Source organism: Rhinopithecus roxellana, chromosome 2 (genome assembly GCF_007565055.1).
Source record: "Rhinopithecus roxellana isolate Shanxi Qingling chromosome 2, ASM756505v1, whole genome shotgun sequence".
Lineage (NCBI taxonomy): Eukaryota > Metazoa > Chordata > Mammalia > Primates > Cercopithecidae > Rhinopithecus > Rhinopithecus roxellana.
In genome coordinates, this window is record NC_044550.1 from 103,306,060 (window position 1) to 103,331,017 (window position 24,958).

The following is a 24,958-nucleotide window of genomic DNA, read 5'->3' on the forward strand; positions in this document are numbered from 1 at the left end:
GAAGTTGGGAGATCATTGATTGGTCACAGAGAGCAGCATGAGGTTATGGGACTGGGAGATGAAGAAACAATATTCTCATGTTGATCCATTTCCTCTGTGAGGGTCTTTAAACTGGCTGCAGTCAGCTGTTCCACTGGAATTCAATATCTGCTTAAGCAATTCTTAAACAAAAACCTTATGATTCTAACGTCACAAATCCTATGTATAGGAATAATGGAGATGCAAATGGTTAGTATCTAGTGCTACAGACTTTCAGTTACAAGGAAGTGAGTCAAAGTATAGACTGATTAATACTTAATTATAACTATATTTCTTTCCAGAATTCTTGTTAAGAAAGTGAAGATGGCTTCAGTGTTACATTTAATTCCCTGATTTTTCTCCATAAATTGCATACAAAGTCAAGGTCTCATTCAACATGCATGTAATCAAAAAGATAATCTATGTCTTACTTAATCTATACCATGGTTGTTAGGAGCCAATGATAAAATACAACATAGCCCCACACTCAACATTCTTTCTTCTTTCCACAGATCCGAAATGTGGCAGCAAATCTCTGTGTGGACAGCAAGCATGGAGCCACCGGAACAGAGCTGAGGCTGGACATCTGTGTCAAGGATGGTTCTGAAAGAACATGGTCTCATGAACAGGTGCGTTAGCTCCCAGAAGCCAGGGCAGTGGGAGCCAGTGGGGGGCTGAGGCAGACACAGAGGGATGCAGTCAGAACAAATCTCCGAATGGTGCAGATGGTGCGTGTGAGACCTGGAGTGAGGTTGCTGTGTCACCAACCAACCCTGCAGTTCAGTGAATCACTTAATGTCTCGGTTTACGTTTCTTCTCGGAGCAGTTGTCTAAATCAGTTCAGATAACGTGCACAATTATGCTCTAAATATGAGAAAGGATGGGAGAAATGTGGATTGCGACCCTAGTCTTACTTATTTTCCCAGAATGGTAGTTTAACACAGAAAGCCTGTAGAGTGCTTTGGAACCCTTCCAATGAAATTTCATGGTTTTAATGACTCTGTTGTTCTGTGTTTGTGACAACATCTACCCTTGCTTTTCCCCTGACCATGAACAGATCACTTTACGTGGGCCTCCTGTTGTTGTAGTAGGTTTTAATCTTACATGTGAAGGATGTAAGCAACAACACCTCGACATGGACTTCAGGAAATACTTTAAGGCTGTGTATTGCTTTGGTTGATCTTTGTTTTGTTTGTTTTTTTTTTCTATTTTTGTGGGTACGTAGTAGGTGTATATATGGGGTACATGAGATGTTTTGATGCAGGCATGTAATGTATAATAATCACATCATGGAAAAGGGTCTCCATCCCCTCAAGCATTTATCCTTTGTGTTACAAACAATCCAATTATATTATTTCACTTATTTTAAAATGTATGATTACATTATTATTGACTATAGTCACCCTGTTGTGCCATCAAATACTAGATCTTTTTCATTCTTTCTATTTTTTTTTTTTTTTTTTTTTTTGAGGCGGAGTCTCGCTCTGTCGCCCGGACTGGAGTGCAGTGGCCAGATCTCAGCTCACTGCAAGCTCCGCCTCCCGGGTTTACGCCATTCTCCTGCCTCAGCCTCCCGAGTAGCTGGGACTACAGGCGCCCACCACCTCGCCCGGCTAGTTTTTGTATTTTTAGTAGAGACGGGGTTTCACCGTGTTAGCCAGGATGGTCTCAATCTCCTGACCTCGTGATCCGCCCGTCTCATTCTTTCTATTTTTTGTACCCATTAAGCATCCCCACCTCCCACCCCCCACCCCATACCCTCCCACTACCCTTGCCAGCCTCTGGTAACCATCCTTCTGCTATCATCTCCATGGTTTCAATTGTTTTGATTTTTAGATCCCACAAATAAGTGAAAATATGCAATGTTTGTCTTTCCATACCTGGCTTATTTCACTTAAAATAATGACCTCCAGTTCCATCCATGTTGTTGCAAATGATAGGATCTCATTCTTCTTTATGGCTGAATAGTACTCCATTATGTATGTTTCCATACATACATGGTGGCTTTAGGTCCTTTTAAGAAATGTACTCCACATTTTCTTTATTCATTTATCTACTGATGGACACTTAGGTTGCTTCCAAATTTTGGCCATTGTGAACAGTGCTGCATCAAACATGGGAGTGTAGGTGTCTCCTTGATATACTGATTTCCTTTCTTTTGGGTATATACCCAGCAGTGGTATTGCTGGATCACATGGTAGCTCACTTTTTAGTGTTTTTGTTTTTTTGGACGGAGTCTCGCTCTGTCACCAGACTGGAGTACAGTGGCGCAATCTTGGCTCACTGCAACCTCCGACTCCCTGGTTCAAACGATTCTCCTGCCTCAGCCTCCCAAGTAGCTGGGATTACAAGCATGTGCCACCATGCCCAGCTAATTTTTTTTTTTTTTTTTAGTAGAGACAGGGTTTCACCATGTTGGGCAGGATGGTCTCGATCTCCTGACCTCATGATCTGCCCACCTGAGCCTCCCAAAGTACTGGGATTACAGGCGTAAGCCACCACGCCCAGCCAATTTTTAGTTTTTGAGGAACCTCCAAACTGTTCTCCATAGTAGCTGTCCTTATATTCCCGCCAACAATGTATAAGGTTTCCCATTTCTTCGTATCCTCAACAGCATTTATCATTGCCTATGTTTTGGATATAAGTCATTTCAACTAGGGTAAGATGATATCTCATTGTAATTTTGATTTGCATTTCTCTGATGATCGATGATGTTGAGTACCTTTTCATATGCCAGTTTGCCATTTGTGTGTCTTCCTTTGAGAAATATCTATTAAAATCTTTTACCCATTTTTTATTTAGATTATTAGATTTTTTACATAGAGTTGTTTGAGATCCTTATATATTACAGTTATTAATCCCTTGTCAGATGGGTAGTTTGTAAATATTTTCTCCCATTCTGTGGGTTGTCTCTTCACTTTGTTGATTGTTTCCTTTGCTGTGCAGAAGCTTTTTAGTTTGATGTAATCCAATTTGTCTATTTTTGCTTTGGTTGCCTGTGCTTGCGGGGTATTACTCAAGAAATTTTGCCCAGACCAATGTCCTGGAGAGTTTCCTCAATGTTTTCTTGTAGTATTTGTATAGTTTGAGGTCTTATATTTAAGTCTTTAATCCATTTTAGTTTGATTTTTGTACATGACAAGATATGGGTCTAGTTTCCTTCTTCTGCACGTGGACATCCAGTTTTCCCAGCACCGTTTGTTAAAGAGACTGTCTTCTCCCCAGTGTACGTTCTTGGTACCTGTGTCGAAATGAGTTCACTGTAGGTGTGTGGATTTGTTTCTGGGTTCTCTGTTCTGTTCTATGTAAGACTGAATTGCTTTTAATCAAAAAACCTTTCATCGCAACTCAGTTTAAGTGAGGTGTGATTTCTAACCTGCTCAGAAATTTGAAAGTCCTTGCAAGCAGCTTCCCTGATACTGTGTCACCTGTGAAAGAGGAAAGATAGTGGGCAAAATTGTCTTTGCTCTCTTTCAGTGCTTTCGTTTTTTTGTATTTTAGAGATGGGGTCTTGCTCTGTCACCCAGGCTGGAATGCAGTCATGTGATCAAAGTTCACTGCAGCCTCAAACTCCTGGGCTCAAGTGATCCTCCTGCCTCAGCAGCCTGAGTAACTTGGACCATAGGTGCATACCACTAAGCTCACCTAACCCTTTTCACTGTTTTAATTTTAAATTAAGAAATATTTCAATAGAAAGCTATAGAAAATATCATAGCCGATATTTATGTATTCATCACACTCACCTCTTATGAAAAGCAAAAAAAGTAAGCAAGCAGTTCCCAGGAAGGCATTATTGCCTCCTATAGCTAGATTCCTCTGGTGTCCATCTTGTACATTAAACAAGAAAAGATCCACCATGCCCAGCACAGGACATTAAAGAGTTGTCCGGATGTTCTGAGATTCACCTCCCTCGCCCCACCTCACTGCCCCTCCCTGCCCCACCCCTACCACGCATTACAATGCAGAGTATCATGATGCAAGGAAAACAGCCACAGACAAAGTCCACAGTGCAGTCCAGAGTCTTTCAGTCCATCAACAGTGCCTCTCCTCTAACCACTGATCCGATCTTTGAACCCTCTCCCCACAGCCTCGTGGTATTCTAGAAGAACTGTGGGCCTTGTAGCCAGGCCAGCCTGGATTTTGGTTTAAACCATGTGGCCTTGTGAAATTGTGAAATCTTTCTATGCCATAGTTCTTCCATCTTGGACAGAGTGGTCAGAAGAATAAATCTTGCAGTAGCATCTTGCACATGCAGCAGGTGCAGAGTAATAGGCTCTCCCTCCTGCCTTCCTTCTCTCAAACACCCACACATCCCTTTATGCTAATACCAGGTTAGAAAACTCTCTCAGGTCCAAGGCAGCTGGGACTTTGGCTTCATTTATCTGTTCCCAGCATACTCAGTAAATACTAGTTATTATTCACTCAAATGTACCCTGCACGGCTGGGCACAGTGACTCACACCTGTAATCCCAGCATTTTGGGAGGCCGAGGAGGGTGGCTCACTTGAGGTCAGGAGTTCAAGACCAGCCTGGCTAACACATTGAAACCCCTTCTTTACTAAGAATACAAAAATCAGCCAGGCGTGGTGGCTGATTTTACACATATTTATATATACACACACACACACACACACACATATATATATATACACACACACACACACCCAGATGGGTTTATAAAAGGCTCTGTGGCTCCAGGATTTATTGATAGGAATCAAATATCAGCGAAAAGTTATTTTCCTCCTCCTTCTTCTGTCTGTTTCTCTAAGCACTATGGGGATGTTACGGGGGACCTGAGGAATAGTGTTGGACTGTTAACTCCAACAAGCAATTTTGACTTCAGCTGGGAGCAAGAGAGAAGGCTTTATAAGCTATCAGTAAAGCTGGCATCTACAGTGGAAAAGGAATTTTTAAAAAAGAAAAAGGAGCAAGCCACAGGAAAAGCTTCATTTCTTGGGCTAAATTCCTCTCTACCATCTCTATTCAGCCCAACCAAGAAACACACGTGGCCAGCTGGTGGATATAAAGCAGGCCTAAATGCCTGAAATGGGCTTAGTATTTCTATCCAGTAATGCTCTGGAATGAAATCTGCTCTGGCCTGCAGATTTTATTTGACAGCTGAACATGGATATAAACAAAGGCAACGATATTGCATACACTTTAAAAATTGCTGGTTCATTCCCCAGACCCCCTACATCCCCCAACTCCCCACCTCCCGCCCCCAGGCTAAACTGCAAAAATCTATGGCCTGTAATTCAAGAAATGGTCACCAGAGAGCAGCACTAGACAAGCAGAAAACTACCAGAAAGACCAGTTAATACAGCTCTTTAAAAAGATTTCCTGTCTCTAGAGATCCTAAAAATGAAGCTACAGTAGAATTAAATAAGGTTGATAAGTGGTGGAAAATGCATCATATTGGAAATATTGCCATATATTGACTTAGAGGTTAAAACATTACAAGCTGTTTCATTCGCCAGTAATTAACTGCAAGCTTTATTCAATACTCACTCAGTGCTCAATGACTTATAAGAATTAGGAATCACTCTTCTACATTTAGATTAAAATTCCTGCATGAGGAAGGCATATCAGAACATGACAATTGTGGGTTTTCTTTTTAATTCAAAAGCATTCAAAGAATACAAAAGGAGACTTTAATTAGAGTTGAAATAATCCCCTTGTTCCAAAAAGAAAAAAAAAAAAAAGTGGCAAAAATAAAAAAATGAATACACAAAATTGTTACATGGGAAATAAAAAAGAGTCCATTGAAGGACGTGTATAAGAAAATGCCTTCTGCTACAGAACACTGGCGGTGACTAATGTGGTTTCTGTGAAGGAAGCAAATGTATGATTCATTTTGCCAGGGCAATCTGCATAGCTGTTTGATATCATGGTAGCATTATGCTTCCTTTAGGGATCAAGAAAGAAAAACAAAAATAGATCCTAATAAGACTGTAAGGTCTGGAAAGAATACTCCCCAGCTCCCACTGAGTCCAAGGGAGAGGAGTGGTGAGGAGGAGGAACCTCCTTGACCTAGTTTGGCTGTTCCCACTCTGCAGACCCAGCAGCAGGCTCTGATGTACTGCTGGGGAGCAAGTGTTGCAGCCAAGCTTTCATCCTCCCTAGGAAGCAAACACAGGCTGCCTTTCCAGGGCCTAGGGGAAGGTTCACAAAGACAGAAGCAAGATAATGTGTGCATCCAGGGGACAGATTATTTTCCTTTCTTTTTTCCCTCCTTGGGAAAAAAGAGTCTCATTATCAAGACAGAGCATACTGATGGGGGCAAACTGCAAGGAGGAACATGCTGTATCTCAGGTTTCTGCAAACCTCATAACAATGAAATAGAACATCACAATCCAGACAGAGAAAAATATTTTCTGTTTTCTCAGGTCAGGTAGCAAGAGCAAGAGATAATAAGTGTATTTGCAGTACCAAATCCAGTGACCGTATTCATGCAATACAAACAGACCCAGGCAACCTGATACATACCACATTAATATTAAAGCAAAGAAATAAGAGTTAACATTGTGATATGGTTTGGCTGTGTCCCCAAATCTCATTTTGAATTGTAGTCCCCATAATCCCCACATGTCATGGGAGGGACCCGGTGGGAGGTAATTTGATCATGGGGGCAGTTACCCTCATGTTGTTCCCCTGATAGTGACTGAGTTCTCATAAGATCTGGTGGTTCTACCAGACACTTTTTCCCCTTTTGTTTGACACTGCTCCTTGATGCCACCATGTGAAGATGGATGTGTTTGCTTCCCCTTCTGCCATGATTGTAAGTTTCCTGAGGCCTCACCAGCCAGCTGAACTGTGAATCAATTAAACATCTCTCCTTTATAATTTACCCATTCTCAGGTATGTCTTTATCAGCAGCATGAGAACAGACTAATACAGTAAATTGACAACTGGTAGAGTAGGGTGCTTCTATAAGGATACCCGAAAATGTGGCAGCAACTTTGGAACTGGGCAACAGACAGAAGTTGGAACAGCTTGGAGGGCTCAGAAGAAGAAAGGAAAATGTGAGAAAGTTTGAAACTTGCTAGAGATTTGGAGGGCTCAGAAGACAGGAAAATGCAGGAAAGTTTGGAACTTCCTAGAGACTTGTTGAATTACTTTGACCAAAATGCTGGTAATGATAAGGACAATGAAGTCCAGGCTGAGGTGGTCTCAGATGATGATGAACTTGTTGGGAACTGGGGTAAAAGTTACTCTTGTTATGCAAAGAGACTGGTGGCATTTTGCCCCTGCCCTAGAGATCTGTGAGACTTTGAACTTGAGAGTGATGATTTAGGGTATGTGGCAGAAGAAATCTCTAAGTGGCAAAACATTCCGGAGGAAGCAGAGCATAAAAGTTTGGAAAATTTGCAGCCTAACGATGAGATAGAAAAAAAAAAATTCTGGAGAGAAATTCCAGCCTGGGGCAGAAATTTGCATAGTTAATGAGGAGCCAAATGTTAATTACCAAGACAATAGGGAAAATGTCTCCAGAGCAAATCAGAGACCTTCACAGCAGCCCCTCCCATCACAGGCCCAGAGGTCTAGGAGTCAAAAATGGTTTCTTGGGCGAGGCCCAGGTTTCCCCTGCTCTGTGTGGCCTCAGGACATGGTGCCCTGTGTCGCAGTTGCTTCAGTTCCAGCATGGCTAAAAGAGGCCAAGGTACAGCTCAGGCCATTGATTCAGAGGGTGCAAGCCCCAAGCCTTGGCAGCTCCCATGTGGTGTTGGGCCTGTGGGTGCACAGAAGTCAAAAATTAGGCTGGGCGCAGTGGCTCACACCTGTAATCCTAGCACTTTGGGAGGCTGATGCTAGTGGATCACAAGGTCAGGAGATCAAGACCATCCTGGCTAACATGGTGAAACCCCGTCTCTACTAAAAACACAAAAAAATTAGCCAGGCATGATGGTGGGCATCTGTAGTCCCAGCTACTTGGGAGGCTGAGGCAGGAAAATAGTGTGAACCTGGGAGGCAGAGCTTGCAGTGAGCCAAGATCGCGCCACTGCACTCCAGCCTGGGCGACAGAATGAGACTCCATCTCAAAAATAAATAAATAAAAAATGAAAATAAAAATAATTAAGGTTGGGGAACCTCCACCTAGATTTCAGAGGATGTATAGAAACACCTGGCTGTCCAGGCAGAGGTGTGCTGTAGTAGTGGGATCCTCACGGAGAACCTCTGCTAGGGCAGTGCAGAAAGGAAATGTGGGGTTGGAGCCCCTACACAGAGTCCCCACTGGGGCACTACCTATTGGATCTGTGAGAAGAGAGCCACCATCCTCCAGACCCCAGTATGGTAGACCCACTGACAGCATGAACCATGCACCTGGAAAAGCCACAGACACTCAATGCCAGCCTGTGAGAGCAGTTGGGAGGGGGCTGTAACCTGTAAAGCCACAGGGGCAGAGCTGTCCAAGGCCATGGAAGCCCACCTCTTGCATCAGTGTAACCTGGTTATGAAACATGGAGTCAAAGGAGATCATTTTGGAACTTTAAGGTTTAATGACTGCCCCACTGGATTTTGGACTTGCACGGGGCCTTTAGTCCCTTTGTTTTGGCCAATTTCTCCCATATGTAATGGCTCTATTTACCCAATGCCTGTACCCACATTATATCTAGGAAGTAACCAACTTGCATTTGATTTTGTAGGCTCATAGGCAGAAGGTACTTGCCTTGTCTCAGATGAGACTTTGGACTTAGACTTCTGAGTTAATGTTGGAATGAGTTAAGACTTTGGGGGACTAATGGAAGGGCATGATTGTGTTTTGAAATGTGAGGACATGAGATTTGGGAGGAGCCAGGGCAGAATGATACAGTTTGGCTGTGTCCCCACCCAAATCTAATCTTGAATTGTAGTTCCCACAATCCCCATATGTTGTGGGAGGGACCCAGTGGGAGGTAATTTGATCATGGGGGTGGTTACCCTCATGTTGTTCTCATGATAGTGAGTTCTCACGAGAGCTGATGGCTTTATAAGGGGCTTTTCCCCCTTTTGCTTGGCACTGCTCCTTGCTGCCACCACATGAAGGAGGACGTGTTTGCTTTATCTTCTACCATGATTGTAAGTTTCCTGAAGCCTCCCCAGTCATGCTGAATTGTGAGTCAATTAAACCTCTTTTTTTAATAAATTACCCAGGCTTGGGTATGTGTTTATTAGCAGCGTGAGAATGGATGAATATACATTGTAAATCTATGTTTTAAAGGATCATTCAAAAGAAGAAAGTGGAGAAATTAAGATCAACTTACTCTAACACTGAGGAATTTAAGGTTGAAAAGAAATCAAGGGTTATTGTACAGGAAATCTGAACAAAATCTAAATTCTTTTGTCAATAAGAGCAGGCCAAGGGTGAAGACAAACTATAAATGTCACAATAACATTACTTAAAGCAAACAATGAATATGATTCAATGAATATAATTTCATAATGTCTATTTGTTTCTGCTTTGAATATAATTTCATAATGTCTATTTGTTTCTGCTTTGACAAGACTGCAGACAGGAAAATGTGCCAATGAAAAGGCTCAATGCCTGATTGGTTTGACATGGCCACTGAGATACGATCAATGGCAATAAGAAGTATTTCAAAGACCCTAAGAGAGAAGAAAATTAGCTAATTGTAGGTGCAGAAGAATAAAGTAATTGATACAATCTGAAGATGTACCACCTTGGATGCAGGAAAGTAATCAACAGGTAATAATAATAATACATAAAACACTGTGAAAATGACAGGCTAACCATCAGGCTACAAATCTAAGCAGGATCATGGCACTACAATACCCGGAAACAAGAAACAGAAGTCACCTAAGGATGCCCTCAGATATAGTTGTGACAATAGGTGAATAAAGTTGTCCAACAGACAGATTTACCTGTGTTGGCTATAACACAGGTATTCTTTTGGACCTAACTGATGCATTTAGTAAAAAGTATGAAAAGATCATCTACCAAAGAAGGGGGGACTCTTAAGGTGTGACAGAAGCAAGACACTCATTCTCTGCAGGCCTGGTTTTCCCCAACTGACTCATGAGGGACTGTACTAGGTAGTGATTACATTACCTTTCAGCTCTGGCCTTCTGGGTGTATAAAAACCAAAGACAGAGAGATGGAGACAGAGAGGGAAATAAACCAATCGAGACCACTTGTTTCTGCATTGGTTGGACTGCCTATAGTACAAGGGAAATGTGCTATTTAAATAAAATAAAGATTTAATCAAAGCCAATGGCAAGTTTGTTGGCCAGGAAATTTCTATTAATTTCTATTCCAATAATAGGTAACTGAATCCAGAGTCATCAAAGATGAAAATTCAAAATATAAGCATTATCACTGTTATTGTTGTAATTAAACAGCACAAACTCATTTGAGAGACTAAAAAGACATTCATTTATATTGATAGTTATCTCAACATATAATAACAGATAATTGTGGGATTTATTTATTCAATAGAAATTTTGTTGAGGATGTATTGTGTGTCATAAATTGTTCTAGGTGCTCTAAACACAAAGGTAAAAATGCTCCAAGCCCTGCAACCAAGGATCTCACTGTCTAGGGAGGGATAGAGAAACATAAATGGACAATCATGATGAAATAGGTAAGGGATGGGAAGGAGTAAGCAGTTCAAAGAGGATGATGGCTTCTTGGATGAGTGAACACCTGAACTGAATCTTAAATGACAGATGATCATTACCTAGGTTGACTAGTGAATGTCCCCTTTCCAACCAGAGGGATTTACATGAACACAGCACAGAAGGAAATACACAGCCTGGTTTGTGTGAGGAACTACAAATGTTTTAGCATTGCTGGAACATAAACTTGAAGGAAAGGAATGTAGGTGGAAAGAACAGCAAAGGCCAGATTGTGGAGAGTTCCTAAGATGTTAAGAGTTTGAACTTTATTCTCTAGGGGTTATGTGAAAAGGCTGTGAGAGTTTAAATTGAGAGGAAACAAGGTCACATAGGCCTTGCCAACAGACTTCCCTGGAGGCTGAGGAAGGCAGATGTGTGATAACCAAAAAAGGCAGGTGAGAAAGAAGCCAGTTTGGAGATCATTACAAGAGCTATTGAGAGCAATGGTTGTGGGCATAGAAGGAATGAACAAATTCCAGAAATGTTTATAAGACAAAAGTGGTAAGACTTGGTCATTGATTAGATGAAGATGGTAAGGGAGACAAAGGAGTTAAAGACTCCAAGGTTGATAAGGTGCATGACATGACCACCAACTAAACCAAAATAAAGGAGCAGGAACAGGGCAGAAGAGAAGAAAATCAATTGCATTTAGAATACGCTGGATCTGAGATGTCCATGGGACATGCAGCTGGGAAATCCTGCAAGTAACTGGACATAAGATGGATGACGAGTGACCGACATACTGGTGAGAGTTGAACTGAGAGTATAAAAGACCAACGAGGGGAGGTGCAAGGACAGGGTCCAAGAGAGAACCCTGAGCAACACCTGCAGTGAAGAGGTGCATGAAAGAGAGGGTGGCGAGAGAGTTATAAGATAACAGAGGTGCCTAGGACTTCAAAATCCAGGAGAGCAGTGAGTTCTGAATAGAAGAGAGTGATCAAAATCTGAATAGACACTTCCTTGAGAAGTCATTCTTCTGTGCAGGATTTAAAAGAATCTAAAATGTCTCAGTCCACAATCATACTTTAAAAACTCTAGGAAAAAAAGACTACACAATTCCGCTTTATGAATTTATTTCAAATGCCTATTCTAAAAACCCCTTGTTCTTCTGTATGAAATCTTCTCTTTTATCCTGCCTTGCAGGGTAACAGAGTACGCAGTGGCCACGGTTGAGAAGGTCACTGTTCATATGCTTGTTTAGATCATTTCTTGAGACCACTTAACCCAGTTTTTTCCATTCGTCTTTCAGATTCCTCACCACTTAACTATTTTTGTTAGCGATCCCTGGAATTTTGCCAGGTTCTCTACATTTCCTTTCCTAGGTGGAACCTAACAGCTGAAATATACTGAGGGCCTGGTCAGTGCATAGTGTATTATCTGCATACAGCTGAGCATTGTGCTTTCTTTTATATCCACAGGGTTTCCCTGACAGCTCTTTTTTGTTTTGCAATTCACAGTTTGGCTTCACACAGCCAGCCTGCCGTAGTCCTATTGTAAGAATTACATAACCTTGCTGGGATTTTAGAATTGGGAGCAATCACAGGGCTCATATAGTCCATTTTCACACTTACTTAAGGATTTCTCCTACTGTACCTTTCAAATACCCTTATTTGTTGTCCAGTTCAAATAACTCAAGCAAATGCTCTTCCCCTACAGGTGTGATGCTTGTTTGCTTGTTAATACATTGTAAAGCCAACTTAGTGCATCATAAGTCACATTTTTAATATAATAGAATGGGACAGATAGGATTGGAGAGGCTGGACTAGGATATGAACATGTTGGATGGAATATCAGAGTCATTAAACTCAGGAAGGATAAATATCTTTTCATGAAACTTCTGTTTATATTGGAATCGGGAGATTGTGTGTGTGTGTGTGTGTGTGTGTGTGTGTGTGTGTGTGTGAACTGCATTTCTTACGGTGAGTTACAGTCTAAAACTTTCTACATTGCTCTGCAGAATTACTCTTACCAACCCTAGGGAAATTATTTGGCCCATTCTTCACTTCATCAAGCTTAGCTTTCCTTTACGTTAGGTTGTTCAAGGTGCTAGCATCAATTCAGCTCATCTCTACTCCTTGTCTCTTTAGCTAATCTGCAAATTTGGGCAAACTGTGTAGGATTTGTTCCAGTAACACTTTAGCTAAATAAAGACTGTAGGGTGTTATTAAAGACTTTCTGGCCAGGCACAGTGGCTCACGCCTATAATCCCAGCATTTTGGGAGGCTGAGGCGGGCAGATCACCTGAGGTCGGGAGTTTGAGACTAGCCTGGCCAACATGGTGAAACCCTGTTTCTACTAAAAATACAAAAATTTGCCGGGCATGGTGGTGGGTGCCTGTAATCCCAGCTACTTGGGAGGCTGAGGCAGGAGAATCGCTTGAACCTGGGAGGCAAGGTGAAGGCTGCAGTGAGCCAAGATCACACCACTGCACTCCAGCTTGGGAGACAGGGTGAGTCTCCAATACTCAAAACAAATAAACAAACAAACAAAAAAAGACTTTATTTCTCTCTCTCCACCCCCCTCCTCCTTCTCCCCTCTCTCTTTTCTCCCTCTCCCCTCTTTCCTCCCTCTGTCCTCTTACTCCTTCTCCTTCAATCTCCTTCTTCCATGTGCCTCCCTGCATCTCTTTTTCCAACACCCTCGGTATTTTCTCAGGTACCTGATTGGAAACTCTTCATTTGTGTTTTTTGGCAACCTGGACCAAAGTGCAGCTGTTACTGCTACAGCACTTTATGACACGTACCTTTTCCAACACCTCTATTAGGCTGAGACTTAGCTCTTTTTAGCAGATCACAAAGCGGGAGTTCTACATTGCTAAAAGACATACCTCCCCGTGCCCTTGCATCTTCTCTCCAAATCAAACTCACTGCAGCTTTTCTGCTACTGTTGCTTTGCTAGCTTTTTACCTTTGGATGGAGAGAAGATATTCGACCTGGTGAGCCACTGCATACCCGGAAATTCTGCTTTGATGCGATCTCACACAACAGCCCCGTGACACTCTATGACTGTCATGGTATGAAGGGGAACCAGCTCTGGGGATACCGGAAGGTAAGAGTCAGTCCACTGTGGTCATTCTCAAATTGCTGTGTTTTGAGTTATTCTTACTCAAAGTTTTCTTTGAAAATAGACTGTTTTAGGCCCGGCACAGTCACTCACACCTGTAATCTTAGCACTCTGGGAGGTGGAGGTGGGCAGACCACCTGAGGCTGGAGTTCGAGACCAGCCTGACCAACATGGTGAAACCCCATCTCTACTAAAAATTTTTTTAAAAGTCAGGCATAGTGGTGGGTGCCTGTAATCCCAGCTACTCAGGAGGCTGAGGAAGGAAAATCACTTGAGCATGGGAGGGGGAGATTGCAGTGAGCCAAGATTGTGCCACCACATTCCAGCGTGGGTGACAGAGCAAGACTCTGTCAAGAAAAAGAAAGAAAGAAAAGAAAAGAAAAGAAAAGAAAGAAAGAAAGAAAGAAAGAAAGAAAGAAAGAAAGAAAGAAAGAAAGAAAGAAAGAAAGAAAGAAAGAAAGAAAGAGAGAGAGAGAAAGAAAAAGAAAGAGAGAAGGAAGGAGGGAAGGAAGGAAGGAAGGAAGGAAGGAAGGAAGGAAGGAAGGAAGGAAGGAAGGAAGGAAGGAAGGAAGGAAGAAAGGAGTTTTGATTTAAAGTTTTACCTAGTCATACATACACACATTTGGCTCACACATCAGGAGATCACCAGCAAGGGTGAAGGGAAAAAGCGAGTGTATAGAAAGGGGCAAGCTTTTAGTTTCTCTTGTTATATGCACAGCCATCACAATCAGTTATGATTGAAAAATGGCTTTGAGCCAGAACAAGGGATGGGTCTAGGTTTAACTCAGAACACTCCCAAAAGGAGGAACCACATATCCAATAAGCAAAACCACACATGCATAATTTTTAACAACACCCATTCACAACACACATACAAACAGATTATAGCATCCATTCATTTATTATGTATCTCAGGCTCACTTGCTTGGGACCTGTATGGGTTAAGACAATGATGTTTACACAAATATTTATACATCTATGTAGATATAATTGCTGCAATCCTTATATACAAAGTGACCCATTTACATTTTCACCAAAATCCTGCCCAAATGTAGCAAAGAAGAATTTATTTGGGGAATTTAAAAGTTTCAAAAAATTATAAAGTTAACAGTGAATGGTAGGAAAAACTCAAAAACATATATAAAGTCAGATTTTATTGAGCTAATAAAATAAAGAGCAACTAAGTTATTGTTTGAAAATATTTTTATTGTTTCCTTTTGACAACTTTTTAAAATACTATACAAAATTACTTTTCAACTTCTTTGCTTTTGGGGATAGAACTTGGCTGTCAATTAGCAATTACTCCATAAGCTCCATTCTGCCCCCTCAAATCCATGGACCTGCTGGGGCCTTCTCAGCCAGGGCGAAGGTGCCTTCTCTTTGCTTTTTCACACTCTGAGGCCAGCGTTGCCTCAGGCTATAAGGAAAATGGAATATCCCCTACTTTATTCATGAACTTGGCCATCCTGTGGCTGAGGCAAGGTCATTGTCCCCCCAGATTATAGAAAGCTAAAGGAAAATAGTGGAGAGTCAGTGTGGGGAGAGGGAGGACTGGTTATGTTACTTGTTCCCTTACTTAATAAGCATTCTGGTTTCCACCTCTTAGAGATGAGCTCCTAAACTATACTCACCCAAAGGTGGACTTGTTTATATAAGTTTATTCTGCATCCCACCCCCACCCAAACACCTGGCAGGTTGTGGCTGTGTCCAGCAAAATTACAAAACATCAGTTGAGCCGGGCGCAGTAGCTCACGCCTGTCAATCCCAGCACTTTGGGAGGTGAGGCGGACAGATCACCTGAGGTCCGGAGTTCAAGACAAGTCTGGCCAACATGGTGAAACCCCATCTGGACTAAAAAATACAAAATTGGCTGGGCATGTTGGTGCATGCCTGTAGTTCCAGCTACTCGGGAGGCTGAGGCAGGAGAATTGCCTGATCCTGGGAGGCAGAAGTTGCAGTGAGCCAAGATCACACCATTGCACTGCACTCCAGCCTGGGCAACAAGAGCAAAACTCCATCTCGAAGGAAAAAAAAAAAAAAAAAAATTCAGTTGTTATATCCTTCTACAAAACAATCTAGAATGAAAGGAGCTCAGAAGATGGTATCTGATAAAAATGAGGCTGGGGGAATATTACTGCAATAGGAAAACCTCACTGTTTTCTTTATGAAATGTGTAATAAATGATTCATCTTATCAAACTATTTTGCTATTCAACATGATACAGCCTGTGTGTGGTACAATAAAGTAAGGTTTTTTTAATGATTATATTCTGACATCTAAGGAGTTACTTTCTGCGCACATCAATAAAATAGCTGATTTGCCATTTCCTTAGTATGTTGGTGGTCTCTAATGAACAGAACCTTTCTCATTACTGTACATTTATAGCATGACACACCAACCACTCAATAATATGCAATTAAGCCAAGAAAATGCAATTGTTTTTATTAGGGAGCTTACAAAAGCTTACAGATGGATAAGACCAGCTCATACGCAGAGCTCCTTGGGAGAAAAAACCAGGCTGCAGTGGTTTCAAGGGGAAACTCTTATGAGCTTTAGTACTAAATCTTTCCAGGATCCTCAGGAATTTGTGAAAGGAAACCACTAGATTCAATTGTGCTGTGGCTCTCTTCTCAGCTTTTTGTAGCTTTTGGTCTTGCATGACTTAGCAAAAGGTTACACTCCATGTGTATTTATACAGCAAGCAAGGTATTTATACTTAATCAGGAACATGCAAAGGTTCAAAATGGAAAGTTTCTGAAATATCACATCTCGGTGGATGACTCAGGCCTGTTCAGACACACCTGTTTTAGAAAATTCCTCTTGTTTTTTCCAAGGGCTATGTCTAAGGCATAAAGAGAAAAAGCACAAAGAGGAATCTCTCTGGGGTGCTCCCTTGTCCATTTGGAAGTAGTACTTGGCTCTGGGGGCTTCTGGCAGTTTTGGATGTTTTTGTTTGTTTGTTTGTTTTTTAAGACGAGTTTCATTCTTGTCGCCCAGGCTGGGGTGCAATGGTGTGGTCTCGGTTCACTGCAATCTGCCCTCCCAGGTTCAGGCAATTCTCCTACCTCAGCCTCCCAAGTAGCTGGGACTAGAGGCAAGCACCACTATGCCCAGCTAATTTTGTATTTTTAGTAGAGACAGGGTTTCACCATGTTGACCAGGCTGGTCTCGAACTCCTGACCTCAGGGGATTCACCCACCTTAGCCACCCAAAGTGTTGGGATTACAGGCATGAGCCACCGCACCCGGCCTGGAACGTCCACTTTTTATAAGCATATTCATGAGTCAATCAGAGCCCTCTACTAATTGCCTAAAAGGCTGTATGAGCCATCTCCTAACTTCCTAAAGTCATCATCATCATTATCATCATCATCATTATCTCCAATTTAGGCATCGAGCTGATGCTTACACACATTATCTCAAACCTCATAACCAGTTAGGTACTATTCTGTATGATTTACACAAGAAGAAACTGATACTAGCAGATATGTGGATTCAAACACAGGTCAATCTGGCTTTAAAGTTTCTACTATTTCCTCTGCCATGCTCTTAAGGAATAAGATCAATATTTCCTAGGAGAGTTCCTCAATGCCTTGGATTCAGTGTCACTGATACCAGCCAACCCCTCCCTCCCAGCTACATGGAGATATCTTGGAGAGAGAAGGTGCCCAGAAGCCACCTTGCTTGAGTGGATGAAAGTTGTTTTCGGGCCTTGCTTCCTGGTTTTGGCAACTCTCACTCCACTTTTAGTTATTTTTAGATGTGGCTCTTTGCCACCACAAAAGGAGAAGAGCATTCTTATTCTATGATGCTGGGGCTATGTTCAGTTGCACAGCTGTTTCCTACAGTAACAGGTACCCAGGATTAGGAATCCTGTTCCTGGTTTTCCTTTACCACCAGGGGGACCCCTGTTACAAGAACAGTGAATTGTGGTGGCAACCTCAGTAAAAATATTTGTCCTCACCCAGCACCAAACAGGAAACTGTCTTTCCTCTTCTTCAACCCCCATTGGTCGCTAAGACTTGTCACCCACTTCCCTCCCCAGTCATTGGTCACTAAGACTTGTCACCTGCCCCCCTCAGCCAATATCTCTGAAATCGAACCCCTCTTTACCAACTCTATAGTCAGCCCCTGACTGGTTCAGTCTTCACATCTTACCCCTGGGTTATTGCAATGGCTTCCTACAGGGCTGCCCTCCCTCCTGTCTTTCCCCTTCCCCTTCCCCATCTTCCATCCTGAAGCCAGAGGGAGGTTTCACAATACCTGGTCATGGCATTCCTCTGTATTATGACTTCATTTGATTGAGTAGAAGATAGAGAGCTTTAGCCCCTCAATACTCATCTGGATCCTTCACAACCTGGCCAATATAATAGCTGACCATCAGCCCTTAGAGTTATTCAGGCTTAATACACCCCAATTCATCCTGAAATTGTAAGGGGATCTTGAATAGTTGTTTTGCTTCTATGACTTCCAACTGCTTCACCAATATAATAATGATAACTGAGTGAGATAAACTATGGAAAACTTCTAGCACAGTTTCTGATCATACCATAAGATTTCCATCTGTGTTGGTGACAATGCACTTTTTATATTGATCATCATGGCAAGGTATATCATAATATACCACATCATTAAAGCAATCTCTCCCAAGCAATATTGACAGTTGTTATCCCTTCAAAATTAAGAGCTATCTCCCATGCCCTTTTCCTTTTAAGTAAGCATTTTATTAGATTATAGCATATGTCTTAATTTGGGTTTTGCCATATATACAACCTAAAGTAAGAATTTGAATGCACATGGTTTATTTGGTATATAGCCCCAAAAAATCTAGACAGGGAGTGAGGAAGTGAAACGGAGGAGAGATCGGAGTCAATAAAGGGTGCATTATCAAGCAAGTACCACTGCAGGCAATTAGAACTCAATCCTACTGAAGATCTCTGGAAATGGTATATAGAACACACATCAGGGAGTCAATTTTTTGGTCAGGTTCCTGACCAAAGATTGACTGGAGTGGTGTATAAATACCCCAACTCCCTTGATACCTCTGGCCTGCTGCTCTTACAGACAGAACTATTCTTACAACCAGGGAAAGTCCTTAAGCAGAGAGATGCAGTGACATCTAGGCCAGTATGCACTGAAATGGAAAAGCCTGAAGGGTCATGCTCAGGGTACAGACACTGCCAAGAATCCAGGTGCTCTACATCCTAACCAACACTTGGTATTGTCAGTTTCTTTTTCTTTTTTATTCTGTGATTGTAAAGTGATATGTTTGTTAGCCATTTTGGATATCTTATTTGTGAAGCACCTACTTGAGTCTTTTGCCTGTTTTTTAAACATGGGCTGTCTGGCTTTTTCACACAGATTTTTAGAGATTTTTTCTATATATAAGTACCTCATTGGATATATGCATTGCAATATCTTATTCCAGTTGGTGACTTGTCTTTTTTCTATTTAGTGGAGTGTCTTAATGAAAAGCTATTCTTTATGATTCATGGATTTTGTGTTCTGTTTAGGAAATCCTAGCCTTCATGTAGTCTTCCAAGTTGTCTTTGGAAATATTATTGCTTAATATTCTACATTTCGGTATATAATTCTGAATTCTACATTTTGGTATAAATTATATATATATATATATATATCAGATAGATTCTCTCTCTGTTACCCAGACTGGAGTGCAGCGGTATGATCTCGGCTCACTGCAATCTCCACCTTCCAGGTTCAAGCAAGTCTCCTTCCTCAGCCTCCCGAGTAGCTAGTATTACAGGTACATGCCACCCGGCTACTTTTTGTATTTTTAGTAGAGATGCGGTTTCACCATGTTGGCCAGGCTGGTCTCGAACTCCTGACCTCCTGATCCGCCCACCTCGACCTCCCAAAGTGCTGGGATTACAGGTGTGACCCACTGCGCCCAGCCATCCCTGAAATATTTTTATGTGTATAACGTAAGATAAGGGTTGATTCACATATAGAGATAGATAGAAATAGATACAGATATATACTGATAGAGACATGCTATTGATTAATCACCATTTATTTAAAAGACCCTTTTTTCCCACTGCACTGAAGTGACACTTTTATTGTAAGCCAAGAGGTCTTTTATACATTGGTCCATTGTTGAATCCTCAAGTTTTTTCCATGTAACTAAATAGTCTTAGCCATACAGAAAGTAAGCTAATAAAAATAAACTAACTTAATCTAATAGTAAGTATAGCCAAAAACCCACAACTACCATCACTCTTAGTGGTGAAATGTTAAAGCTATCCTCCAGAGATGAGGAATAAAATAGAACGTTGACTACAATCATGTTTTTCGACCTTGTATAGGATATCTAGTCTGTGTAATCAGGCAAGATACAGACATTTAAAGGTATAAGAATTAGAAAGGAAGAAATAAAACAGTCTATTCGTAGATGTCATGTTAGGGTATTTAGAAAATCCAAAAGATTATGCAGCTAAACTATTTTAAAAATGAATAAATACGTTTAGCATAGGCCCAAGATGAAAATGAATTGTTTATATACTAGCAACAAAAAATAGAAAATGAATTTTAAAAGTGATTCCATTTGGTCACTATGAAAAGCACAAAATAGGAATAAATCACAGTAAAGATGTGCAAGACTTTCATGCCGAAAACCACAAAGCATCACTAAGAAAAATCTGAAAAACTATAGAGGGATCCGTCATGTTCAAGGTTTATGTCTCAATATTATGAAGATGTCAGTTTTTAAATTATCCAAACATTTAATGCAAAACCAAACAAATCTCAGGAGGCTTATTTGTGGAAACTGATAACCTGATTCTAAAATGTACATGGAAATGTAAGGGACACGAATAGCTAAGAAAATCTTGAAGAAGGGAAAAAAAAGTGCTAAAACATTATAAAAGCACCACGTATCAAAACATTATAAAGGTGTATTATCAAGGCAATGTACTGGCCTGAGGATAGACTGACTGAGGCTCCCTAGAAGGTGAAGGCTGGGTATTGATATTCGTAGAAAGGTCCCAAGAGATTCTAATAGGCAGTCAGATGGAGAATCACTTTTGTAGCTCTAACTTTTACCTTCTTCCTTTTATCAACTCCTCCCTTTTGCTCTAGTTGGAATTTTCCCCTCTTCCTGTACTCCTATAGCATTTTGCTTCCTTCTTTGTACTTAAAACACTGTATATTATACATACTTAACCCCCTCAACCCCGCCAACTACCTGAAAGCAAGAACTTTTTAAAAAATGTCTATACGGCCTGCCTAATACCTAATATATGAAGTTCCTAAATAAGCATTCATGGACCTGCTTAAAGAACCACTAGTTCAATTATTGGTATGAACCCTGCCTTCTTCATAAACCCCAACCTGTGCTGGATAAAAGTTAACACATTTCTTTGTCTGAAAACTACATATGCAACCTCCCAAAGACCAAAAATAAAAGATTTAAAATGACTTTCCTTAGTTGATGTCTGGGGTTCTTATAATTTAACTTTCATGATAAAGGACTTGCAAATAGCATCAAACAGGAAGTACAGGTAAGAAGGCACCTGCCAGGCTAAATTGATAACAGTGTAACAATCCCATTCATTTAAAAAGTGAGTGGGTGGAATTCTTGGCATCTGCCTACATTTGACTATTTGTTGTAACTTATGATATATGCCAGGTTTTGGCCTCTCAGTTCATAAAATGAAGATGTACTGGTCCACAAAGATGCCAGATAGAAGGGCTCGAGGTTGTTATTTTAAATCATTCTGGACAGGTATTGATTTGGAACCAAAAAATAAGGAAAGTATATATAACAAGTTTAACCTAAAAGTCATGTAATTCAACTCTGATTCTGATAAATGAAGTCTCTAAAAAATCCTGGACGTGTTGTCAGAGGTTGGCCAGTCACACTCTCCCAGGTCAGCCCATTTATATTTGGACAGTCCCAATTGCCAGAAAGCTCTTCCCCGGCCTTTGGTTACCACACAAATTATATTTCATTCATTTCACTCAAGACAGATCCCAAATATTTGAACAAATACCTGCCTGGTCTTTAATCCAATTAAATGGCCCAATTTCCTGCCACTGCTCTCCATATGACTTAATTTGAACCTACCTTGATCTCCTGGACACTCGCCCCCAATATACTGCAGATAGTCTTAGAGAGTTGCATGATTCTCAGAACACAATATTGTAGGAATGTTGTCACCAAGGAAAGTATAATAAGTTTCTAGCATCTTTTGTTATGAGCTTCTAGCACACTTTGTTGTGAGCAATGTTTCTGTTAATTTAGCCTGAGTTGATTGATTTCCTGCCTTAACTTCACACACTCAGCTTCTTTTTTTTTTTTTTTTTTTTTTTTTTTGAGACGGAGTCTCGCTCTGTCGCCCAGGCTGGAGTGCAGTGGCCGGATCTCAGCTCACTGCAAGCTCCGCCTCCCGGGTTTACTGCCATTCTCCTGCCTCAGCCTCCCGAGTAGCTGGGACTACAGGCGCCCGCCACACTCAGCTTCTTAATGAGCTTTCAGTATTGGAGAAAAAATTTCAGTCTTTTTGTCTTGCTTTGCTAAACAGACATATCTCTCCAATATTACACCTGTACAGGTCATCTTTTACGTTTATGTTGCTATCCACTTTTTTCCATTAAACTCTATCCTATTATAATTATCCCAACCTGGATTTAAACATTTTGATTCAACTTAATAGCAATTGAACTATAATTTGTTCCAACCACAGATTGGATCAGCATCCATTCATTCCTTCATCTAAATTGTTGATCACAGTGTAAAGTCAAGCACTGAGCACTCTATCATATAGTAGAGGTAACAAAATCCATTAATAAGCATCATTTGGAGGAAGTTACTCAACCAGAAAAAAATTCATGTAAAATGATCTTCTAGACCACCATTCTCCGGCTTGCCCATAAGAAAGCAAAATTGAACTCTTCAAACACCTTGCTGAAAACCAGATGCCCAATGTCTGCAACATGCCCCTTTTGGTAACAGAAGACTTATGTCATTTTATCCTAAGAAGTTGCGATCCTTATGGAGAAAATTTCAGTGCAAATTGAAAATTCAGTTACCTTGTCAAAGAAGAATAAGGCTAACTCTCACTATACATTCACCCCAGCAATGAAGCTGCATTTTCAATAATTAATTCTATCTTCCCATCCTATTTTTAGCTGTATGTCTAACCCAGCTGAAATCACTTAGGTTGTTATGGCCTTCTGACTTTTGCCATTTCAACATTTCTACACTGTATATTTCTGTACTATTTTAACTATTTAGTTATAGCTAAATCTTAAAATATCAATTTCATGAGAGCAGGAATTTTTCTCAGCTTTCTTTCGTGCACTCTTTCCAGCATCTAAAACACTCTATAGCACATAAAAGGTACTTAATTCAAATTCATCGAATGAATAAGTGAATCTAGCTTCCTGTTTGTCCACATTCACCATCTCTTCAGGTTGCCTAAGTGGGTTTAGGTAGGAAAAAAAAGAGAGAGAAACTCTGGGTAGAATACTTAGCACTGCCTGACACCTAGATACATGTTTGACAAACAGTAGCTATTATGTTCACATGACTTGGGGCAGGTTTACTGAAGGGAGCTGAAGAGGTATGGATAGACGGAAACAAGATGCAAAACATATGGGCTTGTTCTACTCATAGAGCTTTCAGTATGGAGGGGAAGCAGACAAATACTACTAAAAGGAAGTGTACAGGATAATATGAGAACACAAAACACTGGGCACTATCCAGATGAGAAGGGTGGGGAAGCCTTCTCTGACAAACTAACTTCTAAATGGAGACCAAAAAGATGGAGACTTTTACCTTTTTAGATAGGTAAAGCAAGTGATGGAGAAAATGACCCAAGACATCCAGATCAACTTGTGCAAGGCCCTGAGATAAGAAGGGTATTGTTTTTCTCAGAACAGAAAGAAGCCAGTTGAAATGCATACGTGCAACAGAAAATGAACTATTAGGTTGGTGCAAAAGTAATTGCAGTTTTTGCCATTAAAAGTAATATAAGGGCTGGGCGCGGTGGCTCACGCCTGTAATCCCAGCACTTTGGGAGGCCGAGGTGGGCGGATCACGAGGTCAGGAGATCAAGACCATCCTGGCTAACACGGTGAAACCCCGTCTCTACTAAAAATACAAAAAGAATTAGTCGGGCATGGTGGCAGGCACCTGTAGTCCCAGCTACTCTGGAGACTGAGGCAGGAGAATGGCGTGAACCCAGGAGGCAGAGCTTGCAATGAGCCGAGATTGAGCCACTGCACTCCAGCTTGGGCGACAGAGTGAGACTCCGTCTCAAAAAAAAAAAAAAAAAGTGATATAAGGTCAGACATCCCAGCCTTGACAACATGACAAAACTCCATCTCTACAAAAAAATACAAAAACTAGCTGTGTGTGGTGGCAGCACACGTGTGGTCCCAGCTACTCAGGCTGAGAGGGAACGATTGTTTGAGCCTGGGATGTCGAGGCTGCAGTGAGCCAAGGTGGCGCCACTGCACTTCAGCCTGGGCAACAAAGTGAGACCCTGTCTCAAAACTATAAAAAAGGCCAGACATCTGCAGAAGCAGGACTACAAAAGACCTTGTAGGTCATGCAAGAATTTAGCTAAGAGAGCATGAAGTGTTTGAATGGATTGCAGAGCTGGGATCTAACACATCAGGATTGATTTTTTTTTTTTTTTTTTTTTTTTTTTCATGATCCTGGCTGCTCTCAGGAGAATTGAGGACAGGTTGTACACATCACTTGACCAAAGCCCAAAAAGGCTGGTGAGACGAGCAGAAGGAGGGTTTGAAGGTTTGCTATAGCCAGCACCGTCTCAGCACACACACCAAGGGGCTCGGTCAGGGCATTAAGAAACATTTCTTTTCTTTTTTTTTTTTGAGAACGAGTCTCGCTCTGTCGCCCAGGCTAGAGTGCAGTGGCGTGATCTCAGCTCACTGCAACCTCCGCCTCCTGGGTTCAAGTGATTCTGGTGCCTCAGCCACCAAGTAGCTGGGATTATAGGCATGCGCCACCATGCCCAGCTAATTTTTGTGTTTTTTAGTAGAGATGGGGTTTCACTATGTTGGCCAGTCTGGTCTTGAACTCCTGGACCTCAGGAGATCCACCCACCTCGGCCTCCCAAAGTGCTGGGATCACAGGCATGAGCCACTTTGCCCAGCAATGAAACATTATTTCTGATTGGCCAAATTAACCACCGATGCAGGAAGACCAATTTTCTCCTCCAGTGAGGAATTCTAGCTGTCAAAGAAAAAAATGGAAAAGGGTAGACAAAGAGACTGGTT

General features: G+C 41.4%; 1 protein-coding gene across 2 annotated transcripts in view; it reads left to right on the top strand.

Moving 5' to 3' along the window:
• GALNTL6 (polypeptide N-acetylgalactosaminyltransferase like 6) overlaps nt 1-24,958 on the top strand; it is a 1,271,092-nt gene that overhangs the window by 1,237,434 nt on the left and 8,700 nt on the right. For both annotated transcript variants that reach the window (XM_010363999.2, XM_010364000.1), the window contains 2 exons: nt 531-647; nt 13,530-13,679. In XM_010363999.2, coding sequence (XP_010362301.1) covers nt 531-647; nt 13,530-13,679 — 267 coding nt within the window. The remainder of the gene's footprint in view (nt 1-530; nt 648-13,529; nt 13,680-24,958) is intronic.